The sequence below is a fragment of the Hippocampus bargibanti genome, linkage group LG12 (genome assembly GCF_051943395.1).
Source record: "Hippocampus bargibanti isolate YZ-2025 linkage group LG12, ASM5194339v1, whole genome shotgun sequence".
Taxonomy (NCBI): Eukaryota; Metazoa; Chordata; class Actinopteri; order Syngnathiformes; family Syngnathidae; genus Hippocampus; species Hippocampus bargibanti.
This window is the reverse complement of record NC_142745.1, coordinates 3,619,759-3,639,453: the sequence shown is the minus strand read 5'-3', so window position 1 is coordinate 3,639,453 and position 19,695 is coordinate 3,619,759. Positions and strand designations below refer to the sequence as shown.

Below are 19,695 nucleotides of genomic sequence, written 5' to 3'. Positions count from 1 at the left end.
TGAACTAAATAAGCTTGTCATAAACTTTTTTTCCTGATGAAAGAAGAGTCTAAGCCAGGTTTTTTAAACTGCATTGAATGTTTATGTCCGGGTGAGGCTGGGCCGCATCAGGATTTCCACAAGAAAAGCACAGATAAAACATTCCAATGTTGTCGAAATCTTTATTTTTAACATACAAAAAAAGGAATTAAATGAACAAATGGAAAAATGAATAAAAATAAATTAACCAGCAATAAATAAATCAAATGATTATAATATCGTAAGGCAGATACAGACGACTGAAAAAAACCACAGGAAAACTAATTATTATAATAAAGTTTCAAATGTCTGTATTCACAATTCTTTAACCTTTAACTTCCCTAACATAAATAAAATATTGAACATGAACTGTCCAAAACATGGCTTCTATCGCCTACTTGTTCAGCTCCACACACAAGTTTCATTCATATCAATCATGCGGGCCGCACTAACATTAATCTTTCATATCAAGGCGGGTCGCAAAATATTCTTTCGGGGGAAGCATTTGGCTCGCGGGCCGCGAGTTTGAGACCCCTGGTTTATGTAGTCCTAAAACTCAATAATCTGTGGGTGCTTCAATTTGAGTGAAAATGACAAAAACCCTGGCATGGGATTAGACACATTTTTGCACATTGTCTGACAGTGAATGAGATTAAAAAAAAAAAAAACATGTCCGGGCAGAACCCCAAAAATTATCTGACAAAAAGTACACAATTCCATCTCGCTTGTTTGTCAGATTTGCTTTCCGTTTGAAATTCGAACCCTGTTGAGTTGAAGCGAATTTTATTGTTCTGTTGTATGAATGACAACAGGTTCATTGGATGCGTCGTGGAGTGGAAGAACATTTCATTGTTCTGCCTGTCACTACACATCACCGACATAGACAAATAAAAATATGTCTTGTAAATAAATAATACTTTCCAAACCAATGAAGCAAGATGGGATGATTTGTTGGGCATTGCTGTTTGAACATACTGCAGATGTTTTTTGGACAGTGAAAAGAAAGACGGCGCAGGGGGCGAAAAGGCAAACAAAAGAATGAGAGTTAAAATCAATTGCCTATTTTGGAAGTCATTTTCAACGCCCTGTTTCCCTGTTATGTCAAATAATGACCAACATTTTTTTGATGTGGCGGTCTGGTTTAAAAGCTCGACTCTTTGCAAGTTATGCAAATGCTACAAAACAGTATTCAAATGACAACCAGCGTCATTAATTGTATCCATCGCAATGAATCTTGACCTATCCCGTTTTTTGGGGAGGTTCAATCTGCTGCTTGGCTTGATTTAAACTGATACAGATATGAAGCACTGGTATTTTAAGGGCTCATACATTTCTTTAGATCATGATATTATCAACATTATACTTGCATTGTCGGATGAGTGGAAAGCTATTAAAGTTGTAAAGTGTTCAGGACAAAGTTCTACCCACACACACACACCGAGCAGGTACTCAGACTGGAGGCACAATGATCTCCGTGCAGATTTGAATGTTTTATCTGTCTCCCATGAATTAAATCTAATTTACAAAATACTTCGATATTAATGAGAAAAGTTGTATGTGGGGACATTACGGATACCAAACAGATCTACCCAACAGTCTGTCTCATTACAGCACACTGCCTGGACATTTTAGATATATATATATATATGTTTGTTTAGCTGTAAGTCATTCGGAAAGGGTGATCACGGTAAGTGATGAGCCAAAAAGTGGTCCCCACAAAGCATAAAAACGAGTGTGTGTGTGTGTTTGCCGGTGTGTTTGTATGTGTGTTTGTGTCTGTGCGTGTTTTTAGCTGTAAGTCATTTGGAAAGGGTGATCACGGTAAGTGATGAGCCAAAAAATGGTCCCCACAAAACATAAAAACGAGTGCGTGTGTGTGTGTGTGTGTGTGTGTATAGCTGTAGGTAATTTGGAAAGGGTGGTCCCCGGAAGTGATAAGCCAAAAAGTGGTCCCCACAAAGCATAAAAACGAGTGTTTGTGTGTGTGTGTGTGTGTGCCTGTGTTTGTGTGTGTGTGTGTGTGTGTGTGTGTGTGTGTGTGTGTGTGTGTGTGTATAGCTGTAGGTAATTTGGAAAGGGTGGTCCCCGGAAGTGATGAGCCGAAAAATGGTCCCCAGAAAACAGAAAAAACTAGTCAGTATGTTTAGCTGTAAGTCATTTAGTAAGGGTCGGCCAGTACGTGATGATCCGAAAAGTGGTCCCCACAAAACATAAAAACGTGTCAGTGTGTGTATGTGTGTGTGTGCGAGTGTGTGTGGTTGAGCGCAGAGTATATCAGAGACTTGAATCACAAAGTTGCACACAAGCGTAGGTACACACAAGCCCAGTCAAGGCTCATGCATGCACAACACCCACACACTCACAGTCACACATTCCCACGGTTTAATATATCTCTGTATCTCCAGTTAACAATATTTTACGTCAAATTAAAGCAGGCAAGATAAATAGAGGGTCTGCGCCACACGGAGAAAATAGAACAGGAGCGGAATGTGAGGACGGGGTGGGGAGGCGGTGGATGACTGGTAAATGGTGAATCCCAACCCCTTGTGGACTGCAGTGAGAACCATCCAAATAACGAATTAACACATTAAGTCAACAGTCACGTTTAAGGCTTGTGGGTTAATTACACACGTCGACAAGGAACTCGCACCTATGAATTTAATTCATCAAATTATTGTTTTTGTTTATTTGCATTGCAGCTGTGTTTGGGTTCCGCTGCCAGTCAGGTCAGCGGGGTAGAGACGATGTTTAAAGTTGGAGGAGAAATAGAAAGTCAAAACAGACACATGCTGATGCTGGATGTTAATTTGGACTATGTGTGACTCACGGTGAGAGAGAGAGTTAGAGAAATAGAAATAGATGGAAAGATACAGACTAAGAGGGAGACAAAGAGCCTGGAGGACTAATTAGTGATTAAAACTTGGCGCTCTCCAAACATAAAATATTTCTCAACCTAAAAGACGGAGGAAGGATTTAAAAACAAAAGAAGAGGAATCAACATAAGGAGCTGAAAAAAAATATCATGGGTTTTTGCGAAACGTGTTTGTGTGTCTGTAGAAGGGAGGTGGGGGGAGTGTCACTTAAGCACATGTGTGTTTGCATGTCAGTGTTTTGGCTTCTATGCACTCTCATTAAATTGCTATACATTGGTAAACGGGAACAGCAGAGTTCTCAATGTCAACTGGAGAGGGTGACGCCTTGGGCACGCTCTGGGAAACACACACTCACACACACACACACACATGGACACACACTATAAATCCTACCTGTGCATGAATGATACATTCTTAACTCATTCATTGCCATTTCCGACTTTATTCGGAAATTGAAAATATGACGTAAAGCGCCATTCTTGAATTTCTTCTGGTTTTGCTTTTTCTTGCTGGTAAGACCTGTGGTAATGTTTTTCCCTTCCATGAGGGGGCAGAAGTTCCCTTTTTTTCCATATAAGCGCTTTGTTCCAGTTTCAGCTGTTGTTATAGCACTATATAAGCCAATATGTATGTATTTTGGACAGCCATTTCAAACTCATATAACTCCAGACCCATATAATTTAGGAATTAACTCTTTATTGTGATAAAAGAAGAGAGTCTAAGGCAGGGGTGTCAAAGTCATTTTTTGCCGCGGGCCACATTGTAGTTATGGTTTCCTCTCGAGGGCCGTTATGAATTTGGGGAACCCATTAGAATGTTTAAATCCCTTCAAATATTACATATAGAGCACACAGTAAATTAATGAATAACTCATTTTCAAATCTGAAGTTAAGAATAATGACTTTTATTGTGGTTGACATCCAAAAATATGAAATTTTGGCTCAGATTTTAACAAGTTCATGGAATTTACATCATGGAATTTAACAAGTTTGATTTGCTTTCGCGCGCCGAAAAAAATGATGTGGCGGGCCGGATTTGGCCCGCGGGCCTTGACTTTGACACCTGTGGTCTAAATTTTCTTACGTTGCATTGAATGTTTATGTAGTCCTAAAACTCAATATTCTGTGTGTCCTGGAATTTGAGTGACAATGACAAAAACCCTGGCACTGGAGTGGACACATTTTTGCACATGTCTAGCAGTGAATGAGTTAATATTCCAAAAACGAACATTTTTGTCAACACACTTCTTTTGTCTCGGCGACGACACGGCTGACAAAATGGAGTGTGTCAGCTTCTCGCGGCCTGGTGCCAGAACGAGTTGGACATTAGCAAGTCTGGCATCAAAGTCATAAATCAAAGACACCCTTCAAAACAGCGGAGGCCCCGAAAAACTGCCTGTCTGCTCCCCGGTATCATTTTGAGTTTCCATAATGGATCCGTCGCAGTTTTCCACAGTCTGCTAGCTGACATTTAAGATCGTCCCTCTGGTGTAAATTATTTTCGAGACATATCTCTTGCCGTGTATTACCGAAGTGAGGAGAATACAACTGCAAAGTCATGGCTGACTACAATGAATGTATGTTTAATTCCGTGCTTGGGGTTTAATGGCTTCCAAACAAACAACAGCGATGACAAAAATGAAATATTCGACTCTTCCCCTCTCATGGCCACGCATACGCACACGGTTTCAGGCCAAAGACGAGGGTTTATAGAGCCTAAAGTGCAGAAAGGAGCATGATGCTTACAAACACTACTTTTGTCCTTCATCAGCTGTTTTTCTTTTTTATGTGTCGTATGCGCTGGGCATTACAATCACACTTCTCGACCAGATGTCTCGCTTATCACTTCCGATGTACCGCGCAATCATGGACTCCATTTGTGTCACACTTGCGCCATCGATCACGCCATTAGCACAACGACGCACAGCCGCGCGTAAAAACATGCGCGAGCGACGTTGTCATGGCGACGCAGACGGTGAATGGGGCGGCGGTCTTTAAAAAAAACTATATATATATATGCGTTTTGATCTTCTCATTCAAGCACAAACGTCGGTGTCACCCATGGCAAGACACGGGAACTTCATCACAGGGTTAGCGCTGTCTCCTGATAACGTCACAAGTGTTCGCCAATCAAACGATTAATCTTTCATTTCAAATCGTTTAATTCTTTCAAAAAGGATGAAACAGAATCTTAAGAGCGACCAACGCTCTTTTTCTGTCCACCCATTAATTTCCCGATGCTCTTAACCTCAGACGGGTCGCACGGGGAGCTGGAGCCTATCCCAGTTGTCTTCGGGCAGTAGGCGGGGGACACCCTGAACCGGTTGCCAATAAGTTGCAGGGCTTACAGAGACAAATAAACACCCATGTTCACATCCACACCTGTGGATGATTGCGAGTGTTCATTCGGCCTCCCATGCATGTTTTTCAAATGTGGGAGGAAACTGGAGTACCTGGAGAAAACCCACGCAGGCCCGGGGAGAACGTCCAAACTCCCCACATACATACCTGTCAACGTATATGTTTTACGCAATTTATACATTTTATACATTTTATACATTTTATACACGCATTTTATACATTTTTAAAAAATCATTTCAAATAATGTACGGCGTACTGCAACTTTTATATGGGATTTATTTTTAAATTGTGAACCGATCTTACAAAGACCATTTCGGCTCAAATCCAGTTGGTCCCAACTGCTGGTAGCCAATGACAACGCTGCCGCCGATCGCTACTCTTGTCATGGCAAACCAACAAAAGTATTCCTCAATCGTACATATATTTTTTTTATCACTGTGTATGTTTTTTTAACAAATTTTATACAGGAATTGAAATCATTTATAAGGGCAGCTATTAGCCAAGGTTGACAGGTATGCACATGGAAGGCAAACTGCAATCGAACCTGATCCCTCTGTGTTGAGAAGACGACACGCTAACCATTCGCACATACAGACGCACCCCCACTTATGAACATTCGAGTTACAAACAATGTTTTTTGTAGTAACATGTGTAGTATCCTCTCCAGTTGTACATTTACATATCTTTATAGAGCATATATTTTATTTTTTCAGTACAAACCAATACAGGTTACTTATACAAGCCTTAAACATACTTATATAACCATAAACATACTTCTCATACTTATATAAGCCTTAAATATACATTTAATACAGAATATAGTACTGAAACAACTTACGAACAAATTCACCTTATGAACGAACGTTTGGAACTTGTTCATAAGTTGAGGAGCATCTGTATTCATTGTAGTGTTTGATTCATAAAGTGAGTCTAAGCGTTACATTCGTGTCCCAAGAAAGCATTGCATGTGTCAGTATTAAAAAAGTTTGGCGGTCTTATTTTGAAGCTTAAATTAACAATCGCTTGACTGTAATCTAACAAGCTATTCTCTATGGATGGCAAAAGAGAAGTGTTTGCTATCATCTGTCCACCTGAGTATGTCGATGTCAGACAGAGATCTCTCACAGACAGAAAAGGCGGTACTAACCAAAGGTTTAAATTTCTCAGTAACTCCTAAAACAATACCTACAATACGTCACAGCTACTGAATCGGCTATTAAAAATAACAAACTTTCCTATGCAGAGGCAGATGATCTGCGCATTAAAATATCAGCCCTTCTTAGAAGTGCCAAACCAACTCCGTCCAACATAACATTAGAAGAGAGAAAGGCATTAACTACTCTACAAAATCAAAGTCAAAGTCAAAGTCAGCTTTATTGTCAAATATGCTAATATGCATGACATACAGCACAGATGATATGAATGATACAAATATTACTATTTTGCCAGCAGACAAGGGTAGGTGTACAGTGCTAAAACCTTTTCATCGATGGACCACTCGTGTACGACTGAGAGCTTGCACAGACCCACCTGAGTATGGTTTGTTATCTAAAACCAGTCTATAGTCTATTACCACGGACAGATACGCAAACACCCCCAATCTATTATTGAAGAAAAGGCTCACGCCTCCATTCAGCCCTTTGGGGAGGAATCCATCCCTCCATCCCAGAATAATTTCACACATCAGTAGATACACAAACGAGAGAGAGAGAGAGAGAGAGAGAGTGGCGAGGGAGGTAAGAGAAGGAGGAGAGATGCAAAGGACAGAGAGCAGAAGGGGGAGTGGATGGAGTCAAAAAAATATGAACGAGGGGTTTCGGCTCAGTGCTTGTGGGAGGCCAAGGTGTCAGGGGGGAGCCATGCGTGACAAAACAGAGATCAGAGGATCATATGGCATACGCGTGCAGAAGCAAAGAAACAAACGCGTGCGCGCACACACATACCGACGCCAAAGCGTACGCATAGTGAGGAAAAGGTGAGATTAAGGACATGATCTGCTGATTGGATGACGAGGGTGCGGCTCTATCGGAGGCGTGAGAGCTGAACGGTAATCTCGTTTTCTGCACACACGTGTGCACACGGGAACCAGGGAAATCATATAGCGCTTCTCCGCCGAGTCATTAATAAAGAGCGTGCAGATTTTTACCAAAACTGTGGCTGATGACATCTGCCATACAAATTATCTCCAATGATGCGGCGGTATAAATACGCTGCATACGCAACAGTCACAATTATTTTATTTTTTTTTTTATAATACATCGCTAACACTGATAAGCAGCATCCATTTTGTTCTTGGCTTGGTCAAGATTCAAATGACATGTAGAGACCCAAAGGTCACTTCATTAGGTACACTGGCAAAAGTCATCCATTCATTCATTCATTTTTAATTACATTTGTCCTTTTTAGGGTCATGCTGCAGGTGATCCGACAAATAATTCAAGGTCACATCTTTTTCTTGCCGGATAATTACCGACCGCCTCATTGCTGCTTTTATTCCTTCCTACTGTGTGTTTAACTCGTTCACTGCCATACAAAGTGCAAAAATGTGTTCACTCCAGAGCCAGGGTTTTTGTCATTTTCATTCGAATTCCAGCAGCCACAGAATATTGAGTTTTAGGACTACATAAACATTCAATGCAGCATAAGAAATGTGAGACTCTCTTGTTTCATCGGGAAAAAAGGAGTTAATTCTTAAGTTATATGTAGTTATCTGATCTTGAAATGCGGGTGGCTGTCCAAAATACAATTCAATACATACATAGTGGTTTATATAGCGCTTTAACAACAGTTGAAGCTGCAACAGAGCTCTAGCATGAAAAAATAAGGCACATGCTGCCCCCTTGTGGAAGGGAAAACATTGCCAGATGTCTGGCCAGCGCTTTATCGGCACCAAAGCAAGAAAAAAAACAAAACCTGAACAAATTGGGGAATGGCGCTCCACGTCATATTTTCAATAATTCAAATAATTTCGGGAATGGCAATGAATGAGTTAAATTGGGTCATAATGTGTATAACTGGATTTAATTTATTTTTCCACGCGAAAGATGTTTGTTGTTCTTTTGATACCCTCCTGATATACTGTATATTCTTTGAATTTGTATTTTATTTACATTTTGATTATTTAAGTATTTATTTGAATATCAAAATGAAGATGAGATGTCATCTTTTTTTCTTAGAATATTTTAATGTTATTGGATCTGGCCAAACCAAAGTAATTTGGTGTACCTTTGGAGAAAATGTTTAGTTACAGCTCTAGTCTTAACTCGACATGCATCTGGTAGGAGCCTGAGTAAACATTTGTACTTGCGACATGTCAACTGCCAGTGAGATGCGATAACGACTCGACCCGCCATGATTCTCTCGTATGAAATCTATCGACCCATCCATTTCCAGTCCCGGCGGCTATCTTGGATGGTGATCTGCAACCTATCCCAGTTGACTGCAGGGCGAAAGGCAAAGTCCACAGTGGAGTGATAGCCCCGAGCCAGTCAATCAAAAGACACATCGAGAGAGCATTTCCTCTCCCGTTCACCCCATCACCGAACCCACAAGTCACGGTATCACGATATCATCAATTACAGAACATACCGTAAAGTCTCGTAGTGGGTTGCGGATTTCATTCCTAGGCCTTCAGTAGTGCTACGTCTGAATTAATACACAGCTGTGAGTCTGGTGTGATTTACTAAACGGCCACTAGAGTGTGCTGATATCAAGGAAATAACTTTTGACTTCAAGAAACTTGGGAAATACTGTGATTAAACTGTTCAATTTTTACTCTGAACCTGCAGATTCATGATAAACCCATAAAATGGCAATATTATTTGCTATTTTTGCTAGCTTCAGGGCAAAAATGATTGTGAAGGCATCCAGATAGATTTCTGACCTTGGTAACAAATCATGGCTAAAATATAATTGGTTAAATGCTTAAATACGAAAACACACATATGCAAGCAGCACAACAGGGGGAAAGCAATGAAAGAAAGCGGCTAGACAATTTGTAATTATTAAATAAGAGAAAAAACATAATTAACGTTAGACTGGGATTCAGATATTTTTAGGCCAGCAGAGAAGGCCTCGGAGGCCCTAACAGTCCACCACTGGTAAAATCGGATACCAATATGATGTCTTCACAAAGTGAAAAATGACATTTTGATTGACGCCAACTGCACCAAATAAATACATATGAATTAATTCAGACCTCTCTGACTCACTGCGTCAATCAAAAAAAAGACACTATTATCATTATTAAGATAGAATATGAGATTGAGTTCTTTTATTGGATATGATTAAAATCTAATTAGCACTCCTTTGCAATCTAATACTCAGATTATACCGGAATTCCGAATGTTTGGAGATGATGTAACCCTGCCTCCATTTCCATTTGTTGCGCGCAACAATTTTAAACAAAAACAGTGAAAGAAAATCTGCTTTTTGTCACAGTCACAACAAAATAATCCGACTCAATCATCCGGAGCTGTGCACAGTTGAGTCGAACGCGCCAATACAAGCACGACAGTACATCAGCAGCAATCGTAGCTCACACAGCGAGCCCGGTGAAAGCACTAAATAGAAAAAAAAGCAGAGGACACAATGCTTGTCTTTAAATATGCAGAAAATTTTGCCTAGTTGGAAGAGAAGCTTTGATGGAATTCACTGAGGGACACCAAACCTCCCCCTGAACTGGGCCTGTGCCTTCTCAGCAAAGCGAGGGAGAGAAAGAAAGAAAGAGAGATAGAGTGAGAGAGTGAGAAAGAGAGATGTTGATAGAGCAGAGGGTGACGCAGGAGTGTAAATTCTCTGCTGTACACAACAGGCTTCCTCAAAAATACACCTGTCTCATTCCAATCCCACGACAGCATAATTTCACCCCCCTGAAGGCACCGCAATTGTTTTGATGTGATGTTATCACCACCGGTCTCGTCTTGGATGACTTTGTGTTGTGCGGCATAGCTTTTTTTTTTTTTTTTTTTTTTTTTTTTATGGCCACCATATGGCCACCATGTTGGCACCGCACCATGTGTCATCCATCCAAATACGTCACACCCTGTCCTGGTAGCTGCTTGCAACCAGAGCGGAAACATAACTGGATGCTAGTTTAAAATAAAAAATAAAAATAAAAAAATAAAAAAATAAAAATAAAATAATAATAATAATAATAATAATAATAATAATAATAATAATAATAATAATAATAATAATAATAATAATAATGCATTGCATGACATTGCAAATACTTTTTTTTTCCTGAATATCATTTGCATTTAAATAAAAAGTGTCCCCCATTGTTATGATTCCACACCTGCCTTCTTCCTGCTGACATTTCTCCTGACGTGGCCCGCTCACATGATGAATTTTGTAATTGGCTTCTGTCCCTTGAGCATTACCGAAAAATGTCAGGCTCGAACGGAGAAGACTCAATGGTGAGTTGGCTTTAGATATGAGGTAAAGGGGGTGAGGGCAGGGGGCTATTGGTTGGCGCTGCTTTAACCTTAGCGGTAACACTCGTGGTTGCTCAAATGTACACCCAGACGCGCACACTAACACACACACACACGCACACTAGCACACACACGCACACACACACACATTCCAGTTTCAACGGTTTTGTGAGGTCCAGATAACTCCAGATAATGAGTGAGCACCACCGTTGCTGAAAAGTTTAGAGAACTAGTGTTACATTTGAACACTAAATATCAACCCATTTCCCACTTCAACTTCTTTAAAAAGAAATAAATAAAAAGTGGACTTGAAACTGAAATAACAGCAGGAATGAGGTTTCTGAATGGGTACATGCAAAGTCCTCACCCCTGTGGTGAATTTGATTAAAATATCGTTTTACTTCTTGTGGCATGAACTTTTTCCTCTCATTAACCACACACACACACACCCACACACACGCACACACACACACACGGTTCATGTGAGCCCACTGCACATTGCGCGTTGTTGCTTAACTCGCAGTGTGACCTTCATTGAGATGGATTGCATGAGAAATGTAATGACTTTCCTCAGAGAAAAACCACAAGCTAAATCAGCTTTGCATTGCATAATAATGCTGGACTCGGTAATCAATAACACAAACACACAAAACGCTCATCCGTAATGGAGTGCTCAGCTTGCACATGAAGAAAATTGTCCTGACTGAGGCCAACCACATCGCCACGGCTGTCGCAGACCTCCAAGTGTGTCGTACGGTGCAATACACGATATGTGTTTTCAGCCATGAGACACTTTTCTTCGCTAACGGCTATATTGATGAAAAGGTTTCTTCAGCTGTCATCTGTTCTTTTTTGAAGGTGTTGGACATTTACCTTTTCATCCAAAAAGCTTCATCAGCGAACTAAAATTTTGCTGGTAGCTCTGTATGTATATATACATATATATTGCCAGAGCTCCCAGCAAAATTTTAGTTCCCTGATGAAGCTTTTCGGGTGAGGGGGGCGAAACGTCCGACATATTCAAAGAAGTACAGATGACGGCTGAAGAAACCTTTTCATCGATGGACCACTCCTGTACAAGTGAGAGCTGACACAGATGTAATGGCTATATTCTGTCGCAAAGGTGGTCATGCGTGGTGATGTACTATTTATCGCTTTCCGGGTTACTACGGCGGACGGCTGATCATGTTGGTGACATTCTGAATGAAAGGGTTAAGGTTATGTCAGGCTGGGGAAAAAAGCACAAGGCCCTTATTAAAAGAGCAAAAGTTTGAAGCAAACTTTTATTATTAGGAGAACAGTATAGGTGGTCAGGGTTGCCCGCGTGGGGTAAGGAAATGGCTTTGTAGGCGTTCTCGATATTTGTGTATATTAAGTCGAGTATATTATTGCCCCCCGGTGTAAATTTCAAATGCTGATAGAATCCATGGATGCATAATGAGAAGTGGAATTAGCATCTGAGAGGCGCCCCAGTCATTTTAGTAAAAGTTGCATAAAGGAAGTGGCCCAGGAAGCAAAAAAATAAATAAAAAATCAAATAAAAAGTTGTTAGAAGATCACCCCATGTTCTCGAACTGGACACCCCATTATGCCTGCATAACAGATTTTCTTTGACACAGACTTTTGCCCAACTTGTTCTCCTTCCTTTCTATAATTAGACAAGGAGTGATCAAAGTGATTGATGAGTTGAGGAACTGATCGTTAAGGATGTCGATTCATCATTTTTTAAGCAATTGGGGAAAATGAAATGATGAAAGTTTTTAAAAGAACAAATATTGTATATTCCAGTTTATCAGGCGCACCGCAGTATAAGGCGCACACCTGATGAAAGGTGTAATTTCAAACTTTTTTCATATATAAGGCCAATGAACTATTAGGCACACCTTGAAGTACAACTGACATCTCCGGACAAGTTGTGTCCATAATTTGTAAAATGGCTTCAAATGACTTCTACTGAGCGTATTTTACAAAGATTCCACCGCATATAGCGAGATTTTAGGTTTTAAGACTTGCGCTGAATATTCAGGAAGTCTTGTTTTTGAGTTGGTGACGAGTCCGTACGTGACGTCACTAAAGGACCCCCCCTGACTGTAAAAAAGACGCATTGTAGCGGTCCTTCCATCACGTCAATGTATTTTGCTGTACGTGTTTGGTCTGGGGACCTCGTGTTGCACCCAAAAGCCGACAGAAGGCCAGAAGAGGGCGTCCAAGCGCCATCTAAGGAATTTATCAGCCTGTGGACGCCAATACGTCTGTGTAAGCTCTGTCGTACAGGAGTGGTCCATCGATGAAAAGGTTTCTTTAGCCGTCATCTGCACTTCTTTGAAGGTGTCGGACGTTTCGCTTCTTATCCAAGAAACTTCATCAGCAAACTAAAGTCTTACTGGTAGGGATATATATATATAGGGCCTAAACTACCACTAAGACTTTAGTTTGCTGACAAAGTTTCTTGGATAAGAAGCGAAACGTCCGACACCTTCAAAGAAGTACAGATAACAGCTGAAGAAACCTTTTCATCGATATTTTACGGCAATTATTTTAGGCTCAAATTTCAGTCAAACAGCGAACAAACGTATACTAATATCTACATCCTTCAGTGGTATCTGATCTGAGAGGGGGTGGTGGGTTTGCTTGTCCACTAAGAATTCACACATTTGTGGCTGACTAATGAGGTGTGAAAAACAACAACAACTCACGATCAAATTCACAAGGTGCACGGTCACTACTTTTGTTGTTTACTCATCGCAGGGAGCTTTTCATTGTTCATTCTTCCCTTTTGTTTTGACGGCAACATTACACAAAGTATCTAAGCCACCATTTACACACGAGGAAGAGAAAAAAAATGAAAGAGCCCAAAATAGCATGCATTTAACAGCGTCTATGGTCGCCTAGTAACAATGTTGAGATATGTTTTCCCTTCTTCTACTGACCTATAGTTCATTCCATCTGCAGGATAAAAAAAACATGGCTGAAAATTTGCACTGCACAGATTGGCTCGGCTCTACTCGTCTCGGTTTGGGCCGGTTGGAGTCAGGAAGCGAGACGTCGCCGTAAACAAAAGACATTGAAGGTATTCTGTATACTGAGGACACGTAAATTATTTCAAGGGGAGGCTGAAAGCAGCAAAGAAACTGACCGCTACAGCAAAATGGAGACTGTGGAGCAGAACAGCTGGCACAGTGACAGAGGAAGTCAACATGAGCATCCATCCGTTCATTTTCTATATGGCGTTTGTCCTCATTAGGGTCGCAGATGAGCTGTAGCCGAGCCCAAATGACATTGGGTGAGGGGTGGCGTACACCCTGGAATGCTCATCAGCCAATTGGCAGCCAAACAGAGCAAAAATAAATAAATAATACAAAAATCGTAGGCCAAAGTGATCATAAAAAAATCAATTGAGATTTTTTTTATACCTAAAAATATATATTTCATTTTATGGGATAGTATTTCATGGTAACATTTTACATAGTTTTGATTTTAACTATGCACTTTAATATGTAAAGACAAAAAACCCATACTCTAAATGACTGAATAAAAATATATTGAACATTGTATATGCATAGAAGTTATTTTTCACATCACACTGAAGGGAGCATAAAATATTTGGATAATGACCCCTGTGCGTAAATTAGTACCGTGAAACTTCGGTTTACGAAGCCCTTGGCTTACAAACTTTTCGGTTTACGAACGTTACATTTATGAAAATTTTACCTTGGCATACAAACTATTTTTCGGGATACACGCGGAGCTGCCACAATGAGTGATGTGTCGTTCGCGAACGAGCCCGTTCGCCGAACAAGAAAATGGTGGCCACTGTTTTTGTCCTCTATTCCCCGCCCCCAGTCTTCGGTTAAAGCCACGTGATTGGTCAAGAACGCAGCAGTGGGGGATGGGGTTACAGACAGAGAGAGAGTAAGGACGTTCTCCAAAAAACAAAATGGCGTCTTCGGTTAAAGCCACGTGATTGGTCAAGAAACCAGCAGTGGGGGGGAGTTAAACATTAAAGAGACAGGCAGACAGAGAGAGAGCGCGAGAAAACACACACGAAAGGGAAATGACAGTGTTTTAAACAAAAAAATAAAAGTGAAAAATAAAAGAAAAACAAAAAAGGTTAGAAAATGGATAGAAAACAATGAAATTTAGACATGTTTAAACTTTGATAGTTCAAAAGCAGAGTATAGACTGGAAGGTTAAAATATCCCATCAATCAGGCTCCACAAATAACTCGCGCAAGTCATCTGTACACTTGATGCAAAAAGCTATCAACCCAGCTAAACAGATCACAATTGACGATGAACTAGATACAATTATCACAGAGAAAGCACCTACGAGGCATCATTCCTCAAGATGGTGAAAGAAGAAGGTTACGTTCCTCATCAAGTGTTTAATGCTGAGGAAACTGGACACTTCATTCCATCAAGCCATTAACGACCATCACAAAGGTAAACAAAATGACTTTATTGTATAGTACAGTTTATTTCTTTAATCATAATACTATAGCACATTTATTATACATAAGGTATATTTTGTGTAGTTCTAAGGCTTGGAAAATTAGAAAGTAGAAAATTATGTTTTATGGGGACTTGGGAACGGATTATTCTCATTTTAATGGTTTCCTATGGGAAATTAATTTTTGGGATACTCACATTTCATCTTACACACTCTGTCTGGGAACCAATTTAGTTCGTAAGCCAAGGTCACACTGTACTTGTGGAAAAGAAAGTACCTGGTGTGATCAGTGGGAAAAAAAAGTACCTGATTTGGTCATTGGAAAAGCATCAGCAGTGAGTAGAGCGAGCGCTTAGAATTAAGAGTCCAACACGAAAAGGCTTTGTGTCCTCCGGACAGCAACTGTCAAACCCGTTGAGGCAACAAAGCAAACACCGGATGCCAAAACCTGTCGCATTTTACCGCTGAGCTCGGCTTTGTCTGTTTATTTTCTATTCCTCGTGTCACAACTTTAAGTTTAGATAATGAAAATAAAAACAACCCTGGTGTTTGTTTACCTCCTCTTCATCCAGCCCTCATGGTGACTTCAGTTTGAAATGAGTCAGCGGGCACAACACCGAGTTGATCTCACTGTCACATATATTTCCCTCACGAGTGTGTCACATTCTCACCTCGTTAGTGTTCCAACGATGGCGCTCCTTAGGCAGAGAGGAACATTTGGGCAAACACTCCAGAAGCTTCTTCGGAAGGTAGATTTTCAACTGGCCCGGTTCACCTGGAGTGCGGGGATGGGAGAGGAGGGTGAAGGTAAAGAAAGAAATGAGTTCCAAGTGAAGACAAATGCATGACATTTTTCCGAATTTGCGATCCGCTGCACGTCGTTTTTGACTTTAGCCATGGCGCCATGTATCTCTCTGACATTGGGATCCAACGAACCATTTTAAGTCTTCATTAGTCGCAGGTGAGCCAGAGCCTTCACACTTATAAAAAATGTTGGTTCTTTTTGATAACATTTGTTGCAGTGAATAGTTAAAAAAAAAAGAAACATGTATTTATTTTTAGGCATTTTTTCTTCAATATCTTTTCAATGTTTTTTTTCTGTATTTCTTGTAACTCATTCCACGCTCAAAATAAATTAAACTAATAATGAAAGCCCCCTCATACAGTACATCTTTTTAGAATACATTTTAGATTTAGAATTTTGAATTGCTAGAGGTTTGACCAGAGCTTTATCAGCAACCCCCCTCCCACCGCAAGAAAAACTAAAACCCGAACACATTTGGCAATGGCGCTCCACATCACACTTTTCAATTCCCGAATAAATTCAGGAATGGCAGGTGAATGAGTTCAGCATGCGATTTAGCATAATTATTTGTTCATGGGCGTCAAGGACGTAAAGAGCTGAGTTTGATAAAAGGCGTTAATCCATCATAATACTGTTATGTTTTTTTTTTTTTTATGAGAAAGACAAAGTGCAAAATGTTAGCAATCATCAGTGAGGAAAACATGTGTGAGGGCAATAGTCTTATAATAATAATAATAATAATAATAATAATAATAATAATAATAATAATAATAATAATAATAATAATAATACATTATATATTATAATATAAAATAATAATAATATATAATAATAATAATATTAACAATGATTTTTAAAAAAGTAATAATAATAATAATAATACATTATATACAGTAAAGTCTCGTTATATCGATATCGCATATATCGATAGTCCCGGTTATATCGATACTATTTCTATGCACGCACGGAGAAAATATCATGCAAACAGGGTCGGATATATCGCTAGTCCCGCGTTATATCGATATTTTTAATAAGCGGTACTCCCGATTGAATATCGATATAACGAGACTTTACTGTAATATAATAATAATAATACAGTAAAGTCTCGTTATATCGATATTCTCGAGAGTCCGAAAAAATATCGATATAACCGGGACTATCGATATATCCGACCCACGCGCATGTAATTTTCTCCTTGCAGTTCGGATATAAAATAGTATCGATATTTTTTCGGACTATCGATATAACGAGACTTTACTGTAATAATAATAATAATAATTACTAATAATAATATATAATAATACATTATTGTAATAATAATACATTACATTTTAAGTGCCTTTCAAAGTCCTCAAGGACATCTCACTTTAGGTTCATAATCATGCAGTAGGAATCCACCCCCCCCCCCCCCCCCCCTCCCCACACACACACAACAGACATTATAGTGCGCCCTACAATGTCCACCAATTTGTATTTTCATTTCAGGGCTGATGATGTACCGCATGGTATGGCGAGGTTTCTAATTTTATAGACACGGTACCAAGTCAAACAACGTAATGCGCAGAAGGGAGTGGCAGAATACTTCATTTTGGATTCCAAATGGAGCAGCACACATAAAACTCGCAGGCCCACACCGATACAGATTTGGTTCCAGAGGAGCGCCATTATCATACATTATGAGTTCATTTGGTTGGAAACAATCCCGTCCAATTGGATGGGGTGTCGCTCACTCTCTTTTATAGCGCCGTCGCTCGATAGTGTATTTTGGGTCATGAGCGCTTTGTGAGAGTCTTCTAAAAGGAACTAAGGAGTAAATTACGCTCGTCTGGTGAAAAGAAAATCTGTTACATTTCGTGAAGATGACGACAGCGATGATGATGATGATGATGATGATGGTGATGTGCAAAACCCATAAATAAGCCCCCCAGAGAGACACGAGTCAAGAATTAACGGCACCTCCAAAACCTTGTAGAGTTGAATGAGCACACATTTTGTCTTGTCTTTACTCGTCATATTTCAACCCACTGTGGCGTGGCTCTTCTGAAAAGTGAATATGAGTATGGCAATTTATTTTGAGTCCACTCATAGTAGAATGGATACGGCAGTGGACTCTCCAAAGGGTCCAAGGTTGTACAATTTGAAATATGACGCATACGTGAGATAAAACCATATCTCAAAGGTTGCAAAAGATCTTACCGGTCAAACTGTCATGGTTTAGGCCACTACAACTTTTTTTTTTCAAGTGTCAATGATATTTTAGTAGTTTCTGGGAAATTTTGGGCAGCTGAGTCGATAGAAATTACATCTGATTCTTTGAATTTACTGTACTGCAATTTTGGATGTACTGCAAATATCCCCATTGTGGGACGAATAATGGTTTTCTGATTCTGATACTTCTTGAAATCAATATTTTGGAATGTTGCTTGACTGATAAGGGCATCTAAAAAGTCTAGCTGTATATACAATTAAATTTGTATAAAATGTCTATCTATCTATCTATCTATCTATCTATCTATCTATCTATCTATCTATCTATCTATCTATCTATCTATCTATCTATCTATCTATCTATCTATCTATCTATCTATCTATCTATCTATCTATCTATCTATCTATCTATCTATCTATCTATCTATCTAGTCACAAGTTATTTCATACCTAACGGCATCCTCTAGTGGATGTGTAGTAAATCAGACGTAGCACTACTGAAGGCCTGGCGATAAAATTCACGGCCTGACACTGATATATGTATTTTGTTATATATATATTTATATTTGTATTTTAAATGATTAATTTTAATGTGTATATGATGGATAAAATCAATGTAATTTGATTATTTACTCTAAAAACAATAATATTTTAGTTGATAAACGGCTGACGGACACATTGGTCTAATTGAGCAAAAATTGGGCAATACAGTTCTGCACCTTTTCCAGTTTGGACCGAACTTTTAATTTTTACGCTCTCTCTGTCTCATATATATGTAAGTAAAAACAAATAAAAATGGGCGCTGAGGGCTGTGTACATTGTACATGCAGCACATTCGGACAAATATTACCGAGTCAAGCTGTTCAATGCGGATAGACTAATTTTCAAAGAAGCCTGAACATTGTGATAAAACCCAGTGGTGCTTCGTCTCGGGTCTATTTTTGTTTTACATTACGAAAACGTTTTTTACAAGCGGCAAGTTTTATGTCCACTTTAAAACAACCTGCTGCTGTAAACTCAACAGGACAAAAATTAAGAGAACTGCGTCAGTGTAACAGTTACTTACACACCATGTAACCAAAAAGTTCAGCGCTGTTGTAAGCCAATCAGTGCTGAGAAGCTAATGTTTAGGGTGCTGTTTATGGCATTTGACAATTTATTTCAAATTGGAAAAAAAAATGTTTGAAAAGTTCATCCACCCGCCATGTGTTTCTTATTGTTTGCGAGAGGAAGCCGGAGCGACATCAAACCGTGAACCGTCTTGCTGTGAGGTGACGAGCCAAAATATCAATATAAGTTATTTGTTGCCCTTTTTGGGAGATCCATAAGCGCACAACCACTAATCATAGTCGACGCCGACACCAATACCTCCGCTGCAAAGGGCAGGTTGTCAAAACAAAGGTGCAATGAAATACAGAGAAGACGAAGGACAAAAAAAAAATCCCTCGGTGCATCACAAAATATCACTTGGCCGGTTGTAAATGTCCTCTCACAGGTAGAGCCCCCTGCGTATGCGCAAGTGTATCTGTGTCCATTTGCTAGCA

The 19,695-nt window shown here is 39.6% G+C and overlaps 1 protein-coding gene across 2 annotated transcripts in view; it reads right to left on the bottom strand.

The window, feature by feature from the left end:
• LOC148890012 (calmodulin-binding transcription activator 1-like) overlaps positions 1-19,695 on the bottom strand; it is a 77,975-nt gene that overhangs the window by 47,009 nt on the left and 11,271 nt on the right. For both annotated transcript variants that reach the window (XM_089010547.1, XM_089010546.1), the window contains exon 3: positions 15,810-15,913. In XM_089010547.1, coding sequence (XP_088866673.1) covers positions 15,810-15,913 — 104 coding nt within the window. The remainder of the gene's footprint in view (positions 1-15,809; positions 15,914-19,695) is intronic.